Below are 13,625 nucleotides of genomic sequence, written 5' to 3'. Positions count from 1 at the left end.
TTGCAAGAGTAAAAATACAGCATAATAACATAGGATATGCTTAAAGGGATACTTCAGGATTTTGGCAATGAAGCCCTTTATCAACTTCCCCAGAGTCAGATGAACTCATGAATACAATTTGTATGTTTCTGCATCCAGTATGAAGTTTCTCGAGCCAATGCTAACCATAGACATCCAAAGTTGCGCTAATGCTAGTTAGCAATTGCGAAAACGCTAGGTCGCAACTTCCTTCAAACTGCACGCAGACATACAAATTGTATCCACGAGTTCATCTGACTCTAGGGAAGTTGATATTTTGTCTTCATTGCCAAAATCCTGAAGTATCCCTTTAAAAGAAAATAAACCACATAATTACAGTAGAGCATATTAGTCATGGCCTCCAAAAAACCCTCCAACTCTAAGATGTGTAGGAGAAAGCGAAGATTCCTTGACGAGACTGCAATGTGTATGGACAGGAGGGGAGGGAGAAGGTGACACTTACGTGGTGCTCCTTCAGCCATCTCCAGAGCTGTGATTCCCAGCGACCACAGGTCACTCTATAGAGGAGGAGAGTCATCCAGTCAGATCCACTCAACAGACAAGCGTGGGGACTCATCTTGATAAATCAATCAATGTCAGATTTTTGTTTTCACTGAATCACATTTGGATATTTGGTCACAATTAGGCTGGGACAATACTAGTTAAGTTAAGGCGAGTGCTCATGGCCATCTTTATTCTAGTTAGCTCATATATTAGCTGATAAGCAGATTTTGTTATGTTATGTAGTTTATCAAGTGGATTTTTCTCTTCAGTCGCGTAGTAGCCTGTCCTACTCCCAAGCCTATGACTTGTCTAATAATCACTGATCAGAAACACTTAGAATGCAATAATTTAGCCTAAATCGAATGTATTATTTTGCTCCTGACTCACGTAGCCTTATGTAATCTATCCACCACCAAGCTGTGAGAGCGCGTCCTTTTTTAGTCGTTTTAACATAACTTAGCCTACTTCAATATAATCAATCAATCATTCATTCATTCATTTATGTCATTACACAGCATACAAGTCATTCATGCCTTTAAATACAATCAAGCATTTTTCCCCAATTAAATAACAAAGGGAGCCTTGAATAATTAAACAATACATTTAAAAAAGTAGATTTTTCTGCCAAACATCCATTTGAATAATCGCTCAAAAGCCCTGTTTTAAATGCATGTTTGATTAGGAAAATATTTGTGTCAGTTATGGGTCTTCATTCGATAGTTTACAAGGTCCAGCAAGGCACATCAGCAGTGCAGTCATAGGGTGTATTATGTTAGGATGTATCGGCGTTAACAGATGCTATTGGAATATGGGCTTCTCCTGATACTGAGATGTACTGCCTGTCGTATTCTTGCGGATCATCATTCTCCCGAGTGCACTCGAGCCTATTCGTATCCCAATTTGAAACATTTCAATCACCAGGAAATAAAAGTTGAATCATGGTCACAAATGTCTCTGGCCCAGCCAATATTGGAATCCTGGCGGCGCTAGTGTCTGCAGCTGCTGCGGCTGAGAGAAAGCCGTATTAGGCTAAAAGATGCGCAGACACGCACCACTTTTCTTTTCTCTAAACAGCACGTTAAGACCGAAACCCGCCCGGCCAGAATCAATTCACAGAATTTGTGCTGTCGGGCCCCGTCGGGTTCGGCCTCAGAATGAAAACTCTAACACACACACACACACACACACACACACACACACACACACACACACACACACACACACACACACACACACACACACACACACGCACACACGCACACACACACACACCACACACACACACACACACACACACAAACAGCATTTCCAGTAGAGATGGCGGCCTCTTACCCTGTAGTCATAAGTAGAGTCTGGGTTCTCGTCACAAGCAATGACTTCAGGGGCCATCCAGTACGGAGTCCCAATAAAGGTGTTCCTCTTCCCTATCGTCCTGTCCAGCTGAGCACTCACCCCAAAGTCAACTGGCAAAGACAAGACACGGTGTTCAAACAGATTAAACCACACCTACAAGGGGAGAGCAAGCAAATACTGAAGAGACAGTGACACTGTGGCTGTGTGGGTTGTGAGTTGAACTTTGACCCTGTCTCCTAGTCCTTACCCAGCTTGACCTCTGCGTTCTCAGTCAGCAGCACGTTCTGGCCTTTGATGTCTCTGTGAATGACGTGGTGTGAGTGGAGGTGAGACAGGCCCTGTGTTGACACACACACAAACACACACAATATCAGGACACGACACACGCATGCACAAACACATTGTACACATCACATGATCTCTCTCTCTCTCTCTCTTGGGGCTTGGGAGCTGTCCAACAGAACAGGCACAGAAATCGTACACTGCTTCAAAGGAGTTAAAAATAAACACAGGAAGTTTATTTTATTTAAGATAATGACTTCACCGTGCTACGCAGCTATCTGCCCCTGTGAGCCATCGTCTAACCCTCCATTACTGTTCTACCATAAGTTTATAAGCAAAAGCTCCAAGCCCAATGCAATAACGCACCCACTACAATATGGCCGATATAGGATGAGAAGAGCTCTCTGAAATGATTCTCAGGACCTTTACATCTCCCCAGGGGTTTGTGGAGAGTCCTATTTAAATGGCTTATCTCCAGCAGCAGTACTCACTCTGAGGACCTCTCTGCAGATGTAGGCGATCCAGTCTTCTTTCAGGCAGTTCCCTTTAGTCTTCTTCACTAGGTCAGTGACTGAGCCCGCCCCACAGTACTCCATCACCAGCTACACAGCAAGGTCACACACAGACACAGAGGAAATGGCTCAGACAGATGCCAGGCCACCAGCAGAACCCTGTTACTACAACTGCTAGGCCTAAAACACAGGCACATCCAGTACAGCACACAAGGAAAGGCACAGATACAACTTGGACTTTAGATGAGTAAAAGGGCGTGGTGAGGGTGAGGTTTCCCTGGTCAGGTCACGGTGTCAGGAAAAACTTGTGGCCCTTGTTATGCATTCTGGAACCATGTTCTTTGGTGCATACCACAGGAGGTTGGTGGCACCTTAATTGGGGAGGACGGGGCTCATGGTAATGGAGCGGAAATAAGTGGAATGGTATCCCATTTTTTCCTGACACCCTTCCATCAGCTCCATTCCAGACATTACTATGAGCCCTCCTCCCCTCAGCAGCCTCCACTGGTGCATACTAACCTAAAGAAGCTGTATGAGCTGTACATACATATAGATAGAGATACAGGCCCTCTTAAAGATGATGGCGTTATTGAGATGAGATTATTGAAGTGAGGAGAAATCAACAGAGATGGAAAGCAGCCACTCACCCAGAGCTGGTCATCCTGACCTGCAGGACTCTTCTTCACAAAGGCACCATAGTATGTAGCTATATTCCTATGATGGGAATATGTCTTCAACATATTAATCTCTAACTTTATTTCCTCTTCTTCTTCCTGCAAACCAAAAAACGATATTATTCTTATTTTTATATCAAATTTGACAACGGAAAACAGCAGGTTGCAATGCAGTCAACCCAAAACCCAGAGAGTGAAAACCCTGCTTCTCTTGCTGCCCAAGCACATAACAGTTACAGTTTACTTTTAAGCCAACATTCAAGTTAACCTGAGATGGTGGATTTGTGCTGGGCCCGCCATACTGGTGACCCACAAGCCTGCCAACACACATTGCAATCAACAGCAGTGATAATTTCATCACTGGCTCAGTCTCTACCAATTATGGCATGTGGGCTTGGAGTCCATTTTAGCATTCATATTTACATTGCATGGGGCACTAAGGATATGTTGATTTGTTTCTTCCCATACACTCTACTGATAGACCCTCACTAAGGCTAAGGGAGGGCTCATGTAGCAGAGTACGTCTTTGGCGTGGAGATAGAAACAGACAGCTTCTCTTTAAGAAGCAGTAGTGTGTGTCAGAGGGGCCTGAAGGGGATTTGTTTCTGTGTGAAGCCTTGGAAAAGCATGACACACTTATGCATTGCGTTTCTATTCCCTGGGTTTTTCATACTGTAGTAGGCCTATAGTCAATGGACTGTAACATGACACTGTCTTTCCTGACAGGAAAACCACAACATCCCTTAGCTACTGCCCAGAATATATCTTAGAAATTCAGCCTAATGTGCTTTGATTTGGTCAAATATGTACATTTACTGTAGACTAGTTCACTCCAGAAAATGCTGTAAAATATGTGTTAACAGTGTATCTTGTGCATATGACCAATTAGACTTTGATTTGATTTACAGGGGCTGATAGGTTGTGTGGTTTAATAACGATACTGAGCTCCCAAAAATAATAACAGGATAATAAAAGTGTCGTTTTCTGCCAATTCACATATTTAACAACAAATACACACCCAAAATAGCCTACTATATAATAATATGAGTGGGAAATGACCTTTTCCCGAAACGGTAGCAGCTTAACAGGTTTAAATGGGGACACCAAGCAGTTTTTCTCTCTATTCTCGCCTTACCAACAGCCTCCCTGCTCCTGTCTCCTGACCCTGAGAGAAACAGCAGCTCCATTCAAGATAGGCATTTGACCCTTCATACAGCTGAGTGACCTCTCTTAAAGAATGGTACCTTTCTGTCCTGGAAAGGGAGACAACCACATGCCTTCACTGAACCTTCCTTTCCCTTTAAATCAAACCAGGAAGAAGAGAGGACATTCCTGCTCGGAAAGGACCCGGCACAGCTGCTCTCTGTACAGGACAATGTCTCAATCCCCAAGAGGGGTCGAGGCGAGTGACCGGGCCGCGGCTGGGCCCTAGGTTTGGGGCCAGGCAGCCTGTGGAGTAGGGACTAATGAAGGGAGAGCGAGGGAAGGGGAGCGAGGGTGAGGGTAGGGTATGGGGGGGGGGGGGGGGGGGGTTTAGTTATGTGACTGTCGGGAGGGCCGTGTTGAAGCGGAGAGTAGGAAGCCTGGGCCCTGTGCCTTCAGTGAGTGGCCATTCAATTCTACAGGAAATGTCCTGCTATTATAGCCCTGGGCAGATAGACAATACAAGATGGACAGGAAAAGGGCAAAGGCATTTGTGTGCTGAGAAGAGAGAGATTATTGTCCGAGAGCCTGTGGCGTTATCTCCTCTGCTTTTACTCTCTGGGGTTCTATACAATGAGCCGGGCCTTTTAAACTCATCTCGGCACCTCAGACATTCTTTACGTATTAGGCCAATACAACACCTTTAATATCAGCCAGCAATTCAAGGCTGATCTAATAAAAAGCAAGTCTAGATCAAAACACAGATATTGGAGAACTTAATATCAGTTCTAATGCTATGTTTTTATGATGATACATTTGAAACTGTGCTGTATTGATTAACTGTGTCTTATATTCTTTGTTGAGTAAAATAATAAGTTGTTCTTCATGCGGTGTGTTGAACTTCAGTCACTCTACACAGAATTTCAGATAGCACTGCAGAGACTGATACTGTTGATCCTTCTTCAGCTCCCAAAAGTAAGATCTTAGTTTAAAATATACCTCAAAGCCAAAAAAAAAAAACGGATTTAATTAAATCTTTGGCCATGTACACTTTGCGCTATTGTAATAACGCTCCTCTTTGTTCTTGTAGCGGGCCAGGAGGGCCAAATCAATCAGTTTCTATACAGTACATAGTCTCATCACCAGGTAGCTTTATTGCCCTGAGGGGAAGGAGATGATTAAACTTTCCCTGAACAAACATGGCTCCCAGTGTTCTCACCTGCTGATTGACAGCTCAGGATATAATAACCTTTGGTGCGCCGTGTTAACCGGGCCTCATTTGCATTTCTTAAATAAAACACTGTCTTTGAAGGTAAACTGATCTGAGTGTGAAAACTCTCCTTGCACCTTTGACTCGGCAGAGTGGCAGTCCCACGGCCGTGGCCCTCCCTGCCTATGTCTGGGTGGCTTTTCAGTGCAAGGAGCAAGGGATGGAGACAGGAACCAGGAAGTGACCTTCTTACCTCTGTCACGTCCATGACCTTGATAGCAGCCAGCTGTCCCGTCTTCACATGTCGCCCCTGTTGAGACCCAAGGGCAGTCAGTGGAACAGTTAGGGACAGAATGGCTATCAGACGCCAATAATATCTAAGACAATCAAGGACACTCAAAGTCTATGATGATGATGACGAGTATACTGTTAAAAGTTATTAAGCAAATTCGGTACTGTGACCCTAGAAGCTTAGGTTACAAAGTCACTCAAGACACATTGGAAAAAGTAAGACAATGAATTTAGTGTATAATAATTACAGTTGGGCTACTTGCACAAACATTATGCAGTAGTTAAGGTTATTGTTGAGACAACCACAGCATTTTATGAAACATATATTTTTCAAACATACACATCATTCAATACAGGGCAACTACCATACTGGCAACCACAACGGAAAGTCTAGCGCCTAAGACCATGTCTACCAGTCAGGTGAGGTAAATTGAGGAAGGGGAAAATGTAGCTATTTCTGTAACTGAGTCTGGTGGCAGAAAAAGAGGAAGAGAGAGGTAGGAGAGCACTTTGTGTATGTGTCAGAACCTAAGGAGCAGAAAACTAGGTACACCAACTCTTAAAGCAATTATTTGTGAAAAGTGTGTCGAGAAAATGGAACACGGGCCTGAGCTTGAGCAGTACATGTTTCACTAGACTGACCTCCATTGTTTGTTTATTTGAAAAAAGGCTCATATCATCAAACACAATTGACTGTTGTCTACGGAATATCATGTACATGTGGAGAGATTGAGTCACTTGAAAATACCACAAAATGATGTTATCCACCTCAGAAATCCCAGTTTTACTCCACCAATCTTGAGAACAACTCTTATAACCTATGCTAAGATTGTCATTTCTTATTTCACATACAAAAGCGTACTATATTTCATATGTCTGATTTGGCAAGCAAAAAGTCACACTTAGTATGGTGTAAGAGTTTCAATAAAATGATTTTAAAGAGAAAATGAAGCAATACTCCTTGCGAATCTGATTCAAAGAAACAGTTACACTGTCCATCCTGAGAACTGTTGCAATGAATGTCAATTTGTGGGAGAAAAAAAACAATCCCCACGTGAAATGTTTTTCTTAACATATGAGTCAATATCCTATTCTCAAATCAGGAGTGTAGCGAGGAGCATTCAGGTGGGACAATCACATAATCAATACAATGCATTTAGCTGCCTCTCATAAACCAATAAGAGGCTTCTGTAACATTCCCGTTGACTGCAGCCATCTCGTCTATGTTCAGTCACAGCACAATGGGCTGAGGCAGATTGATGTTCGTCCATTGCACTTTACCGTTATTTTGCAAATGAATTTGCCATTTTGACAGATGCCATACATTTGAGTTACTTATGCAGTGGAGTGAATGTAATGACTATGGCAGTTACTCTCCAAATTAAAAATAAACAGAACAAGGACTACAGGCATAGCAAGCACTTATCATCCAGTATTGTTAATAGCACCGTGCAATTTTGCTCGAGACGCTAGAATCACCTATCCCAGAGGAGAGAGGAATGGTCCTGAACTTTCATATGTGGCTATGCTCACTGACAGAATGTGACACGACAACTGTAATACAGTGCACTTGTGCACATCTGTAATAAAGTGCACGGAGATGGAGAATAATTGATGGAAATCATTGAGAAAGATCTTAGTAGCTAGTTTCCCATGTTAAAGCTTGGCAATGCTGTATATACACTACGAATTATTTATAAAAAACTCAGCAAAGGTTAAAATCCCATTCATGGATATGCAATTTTGTGAAAACAGAGCTATTTATTTTACCAATGGTAAGAGGACAACTGTGTAATTTTGTGACAACAGAGCTATTTATTTTACCAATGGTAAGAGGACAACTTCCTTTTTTTATAAGAGGACAGAATGGAAGCAGCATATGTGTCTTTTTTGCCTCAGTGCATTTACACAAATGATTTTTCCTTACTTTGTCATTCTGAGTTACCCACTGCAAGCATTTTGTTTGCACATATGTAGCAGATCAAAGGCTACCATTCCATTCAATTGTATCCAGGAAGAGCAATTCACACAGCTATACCAGGTGTGAACTACTCACATCACCCCATTACACAACAATGCTCTCACTAGTCTGGTGTACAGTGCCTTCGGAAAGTATTCAGGCCCCTTGACTTTTTCCACATTTTGTTAGGTTACCGCCTCATTCTAAAATGTATTAAACAGTTTTTTTCTCATCATCAATCTACACACAGTATCCCATAACGACAAAGCAAAAACAGGTTTTTGAACATGTATTACAAATAAAAATGGAAAAATGCCATTTACATAAGTATTCAGACCCTTTACTCAGTACTTTGTTGAAGCACCTTTGGCAGTGATTACAGTCTCGAGTGTTCTTGGGTATGATGCTACAAGCTTGGCACACCTGTATTTGGGGAGTTTCTCCCATTCTTCTCTGCAGATTCTCTCAAGCTCTGTCAGGTTGGATAGGAAGCGTTCCTGCACAACTATTTTCAGGTCTCTTCAGAGATGTTCGATCGGGTTCAAGTCCGGGCTCTGGCCGGGCCACTCAAGGACATTCAGAGACTTGTCCCAAAGTCACTCCTGCGTTGTCTTGGCTGTGTGCTTAGGGTCGTTGTCCTGTTGGAAGGTGAACCATCACCCCAGTCTGAGGTCCTGAGCGCTCTGGAGCAGGTTATCATCAAGGATCCCTCTATACTTTGCTCCGTTCATCTTTCCCTCGATCCTGACTAGTCTCCCTGTCCCTGCCGCTGAAAAACATCCCCACAGCATGATGCTGTCAACACCATGCTTCACCGTATGGATGGTGCCAGGTTTCCTCCAGACGTGACGCTTGGCATTCAGGCCAACGAGTTCAATCTTGGTTTTATCAGACCAGAGAATCTTGTTTCTCATGGTCTGAGAGTCTTTAGGTGCCTTTTGGCAAACTCCACGCGGGCTGTCATGTGCCTTTTACTTTATGGCCACTTTACCATAAAGGCCTAATTGGTGGAGTGCTGCAGAGATGGGTGTCCTTCTGGAAGGTTCTCCCATCTCCACAGAGGAACTCTAAAGCTCTGTAAGAGTGACCATTGGGTTCTTGGTTTCCTCCCTGGCCAAGGCCCTTCTCCCCCGATTAATCAGTTTGGCCGGACGGCCAGCTCTAGGAAGAGTCTTGGTGGTTCCAAACTTCTTCCATTTAAGAATGATGGAGGCCACTGTGTTCTTAGGGACCTTCAATGCTGCAGAAATGTTTTGGTACCCTTCCCCAGATCTGTGCATCGACACGGCTTGGCTTGTGGCTTGGTTTTAGCTCTGAAATGAACAGTCAACTGTGGGACCTTATATAGACAGGCGTGTGCCTTTCCAAATCATGTCCAATCAATTTAATTTACCACAGGTAGACTCCAATCAAGTTGTAGAAACATTTCAAGGATGATCAATGGAAATAGGATGCACCTGAGCTCAATTTCACGTCTCATAGTAAAGGGTCTGAATACTTATGTCAATAAGGTATTTCTGTTTTTTATTTGTAATACATTTTCAAACATTTCTAAAAACTTGTTTTAGCTTTTGACATTATGGGGTATTGTGTGTAGATTGTTTTATTTCATCCATTTTAGAATACGGCTGTAACGTAACAAAATGTGGAACAAGTCAAGGGGTCTGAATACTTTCCGAAGGCACTGTAGAGTACCTTAACAAAACAGGAAAAAGGGAGTGAAATGCATGAGAGAAAACACTGATTGTCTTTTAATTCCCAAGATGCTTTCTGTACTCTAATATATGGATATTACGAGTATAGGCAGGAGATGTAGCTATCCATTTAGATCCAAGCTACCCATCTAAAGCTGAGTTTCTAACTCAACTTTGAAAACCATGAACACATCAGGGAAAACCTAGAGAGTTTCTCTGTTGGTAGCTTGCCAGTATTGTTCCAATATATCCCAATGGCAATTGACAGGACACCTACTCGTTCCACAAATGCAAACTTGGGGTCTAGTATCAATCACATTCCACTGGGCAAAAACTGATTGAATAACATTGTTTCCACGTCATTTCAACAACAATAATGAAATGTGATGAAGTTGAGTCAACGTGGAAACTGTTTGGATTTGCAAAAAGTCATCAGCCTAAGGGATTTTTACATTTTTTTTTCACCCAACTTGTAACCTAAATCTAATGACATGGTGGCTTTTTTTGTTGATTTAACAATGAATTCACGTTAGACAACTCAACCTAATGTAATTCAAAACTAGATGTTGAACTGATGTCTGTGCCCAGTGGGATAGTATTGTGCAGCTGCACTGTTGCACAATATGCTCGTCTACGTAACCACAGTCTTGCACATCAACAGAAATGAGGGATCACTAATCACTCACATATGTGATAATGATCCGATTCACAGATTGCCTTGAAATAAACCCCTATTTCATTTCTGTACAGTTTGCAATAAAAATTAAATACACATGCAAACCTTTGAGTGCCTTTGAGTGATAGCATGTTCATTGCTATTTCCTGCCATTAACTGCCCATGTTTATCTGTGATAGTTGTGTGTACTGTAGGACATCAATGTGAGAAGATACTAGAGAGCGGTCTGTGCAGACTGCTGTTTGGCGGTTGGGCAGACAGCAGCAGGCCACACCATGTGAACAGATTTCTGAAGCAGACACTCAGCACAAGGTTCAATTAGGATGTGGGCCAGTGTTCCCCAAAAGCACAGGCAGGAGTTAAAATGGACACAACTTCCTGTGCCAGACTAGCAGAGTGAGAGAGCAAGCACATATGGGAAAATAACAAGAGCCCCATAATCAAATATGATTAAAATATGATTCTCTTTAACAATAACAATGAGCTGAAAACTGTTTGGGCTAATGACCAAATACTAACAATAGACTTCTAGGCAAAGTCACTAATATTTACTTTGATAATAGTCTGATCAAAATAGGATTTTTTACAAATGCTTTACATAACTACAGATGTATTTTACTTCTGTAGAAAAACATGTTAGTCACAAGAGGGATTGTGGCCCACAGTCTTGCATTGATCAAAATGATTCTTAAACATTCAAGCTGGCTGTGTTCCATTGCCACAGGCAAACTCTCCAAATACAAAGCCACGCTTTTACAGAGGCTATTTCAAAGGGAAACAAAAAATGAAGTTGGTTAATAAACGGTTGAAAAATGCTTTTGGTGGTCAGACAATTCACCATCAGTTGTGGGCACTGCAGAGTAGACTCTTTTTTACAATATAGAGGAATAATTCCTTGTGTTAGTGTGATATGAGACATTGAGACCTTGAACATGCATTATACAGTAGGATAATAGCTAGGTCTCAAGCTCACAAAATGACTGTAGAAGTAGCAGATCATTTGATTTCCCATTTACAAAATGCTTCTTGTTGCATTGCCAGCAAAACCTTTGCCAAACATGTCAGATTAATGTTCAATAATAATACATGAAGCTACCATAGTCAACTATTTATTCATGTTGTTAAAATAAACTTCACTGGCATTGTATGCATGCTGCCCCAGAGTCATTAGTATTTGACAAATAATGATTGCAAGCATGTGCACATGATCCAAAGCAGGCCATAAAGAGACTGCATGAGAGCACATTCCTACTGCTGATCAAAGGAGAGGAGAGAGAAAAGAGCAAACTGTCCACTAATCGGCCCGCGGCTCAAACCCCTACAACCTCTTCAGCATTCCACACAACACACAGTCACAGCATGCTCTCTCTGAAACACATTCAATTTGTGGGGGGGGGGACGCATTGCATAAATCACATTCCCCATTCTAATAAAGAGACACTCGAGTAAGTCATCCAACAAAGAGAAATTGATCGGCTCCTAAACCAAATGTGAAGGGCTCACTTTAACTACTGGCATATGGAAAGTATCCATCTATATTATCTTTTCACTGTCGATATTTTCTGGGTTCTATCAACACTGAAACTCAATCTGCATGGTAAAGACCTAATCTTGTGCAATGAACCTCTCATCACAATACACTTCTTATCACACCTCAGTAGTGTTGATGGAAGTGCCACTGCCTTTCTTCTGATGGAAATCTGCTTTTTCTCATTCACTACTTCCTGTTTTTCTGCTTGGTCATTAGATACAATGCGATGGGAGATTATGAGCTCCACAGTTGGGTTAAGGAATAATGAGGAAATCCCCTTTTGGACAGAAATATCTCCACCAGAGACAGGCTGCCCTCCCCAGTCTCCAGGGTGCAGGGGTTATCACCCACTACCACAGTTCCTACCCCGTGCGCATGGAGGGCATTCTTCATCTTTCCCAACCAAAACAAAGGTCTACTTGGTGGTCACATCTCGAATGGCACCCTATTCCTTATGTAGTGCACTACTTTTGCCCTATGGGAACTGGTCAAACCTAGTGCACTAAATAGGGAAAGGGGTGCCATTTGGGACGCATACAATGAGCCCACATCTCAACACCACGACGGGGCCCTTTCATGGCCCTTCCAGAGCTGAGGGCACTGGGATAACGTCACCAGATCCAGGCAGGCGTCCAAGTGGTTTGAACAGCGACTGCGGTTCAGGAAGTGTGTGTTGAGAAAGACGCTTCCTCTCTGTGGGTCAAAGTGGAGCCTGCCTGCTTCGTGATGATTCCCGACATACTGGGACTTTCTCAATATCAGACCTTGGAGGCATGCAAGTGACGACAGCTCTCCAGCGTTGCATCACTGTCTTGCTCTGTCACTGCAGTGCAAGCCTGGCCTGACCCAATTTTTCACACTTCATGAGTTTGCATCTCGCAAGATAGGGAAGTACCCATTTCAAAGAGGAATACGCCCTAGATGAAGCCACCCTAAGAACAAAAGGATGAGATATTGCTATATGCAATGAGGCAGTCATATTACAATAGGAATGTATCTTTGAACCCTACAAAACTAAACAAAATGCAACTTTTGAAAATTGAAATGGCACGGATTAAACCATTTACTGTACAGATAATAATTCCACACCCTTGATTACAGTATCCCCAGAAGACACAGATAAGATCACTGGTGCAACAAATCACAATCCATCTCCCACTCATACTAACACAGGAAGGTCACATGATAAGGTTCACCCTGGAATAAGTGAGAAAGATCCTATCACACAAGATCCTCTTTTAATATGAGGTATCTCTAAATGGACCATCCTATTTTGCTGCCAAAAAACATGAAGATCCCAGAGGATAAACGACCTCAGGGAAACTACGCTCATCATGTGACCCCTTGCTTACAATCCACCCTTTTAACCAGCATGGATGTGTCTCTGTAAGATTTACTATGTTAAGAAAGCGTTCTGACATACAAGTTGCAACACCCTAAAGGCTGAAGAGTTTAGGGGAGTTGGGGGATCTAAAAATGAAACCAGCGAGACACAAGATAAGAACAAGATGATCCAAAATACTTACAAGAGAAAACAAGAGTATTCAGCGTTTAACAATGAGATGATAACAATGCTGTGTTAAATAGCAAAACAGGACAGGGTAGAAAATAGCAGACTGAAAACAATAGATCAACACTGGTGCCAAGTCAGCTTCTTCTGAGCATAACAACAAACCAGCTACCTTAGAATAATAAAACCGCATGGTATTATCAGTATTATCTGAACTGAAGCAGTGGAGGCTGCTGAGGGGAAGACCGCTCATAATAATGGCTGGAA

The 13,625-nt window shown here is 42.5% G+C and overlaps 1 protein-coding gene across 6 annotated transcripts in view; it reads right to left on the bottom strand.

The window, feature by feature from the left end:
* LOC129857859 (mitogen-activated protein kinase kinase kinase kinase 4-like) overlaps positions 1–13,625 on the bottom strand; it is a 60,141-nt gene that overhangs the window by 35,720 nt on the left and 10,796 nt on the right. For all 6 annotated transcript variants that reach the window (XM_055926511.1, XM_055926510.1, XM_055926505.1 and 3 more), the window contains exons 3-8: positions 5,950–6,006; positions 3,317–3,442; positions 2,649–2,759; positions 2,123–2,213; positions 1,855–1,985; positions 482–536 (exon numbers count right to left, since the gene is read on the bottom strand). In XM_055926511.1, the coding sequence (XP_055782486.1) occupies positions 482–536; positions 1,855–1,985; positions 2,123–2,213; positions 2,649–2,759; positions 3,317–3,442; positions 5,950–6,006 (571 nt within the window). The remainder of the gene's footprint in view (positions 1–481; positions 537–1,854; positions 1,986–2,122; positions 2,214–2,648; positions 2,760–3,316; positions 3,443–5,949; positions 6,007–13,625) is intronic.

Source organism: Salvelinus fontinalis, chromosome 6 (assembly GCF_029448725.1).
Source record: "Salvelinus fontinalis isolate EN_2023a chromosome 6, ASM2944872v1, whole genome shotgun sequence".
Classification (NCBI taxonomy): domain Eukaryota; kingdom Metazoa; phylum Chordata; class Actinopteri; order Salmoniformes; family Salmonidae; genus Salvelinus; species Salvelinus fontinalis.
The sequence above is the reverse complement of the archived record's forward strand: the minus strand, read 5'-3'. Positions and strand labels throughout refer to the sequence as shown.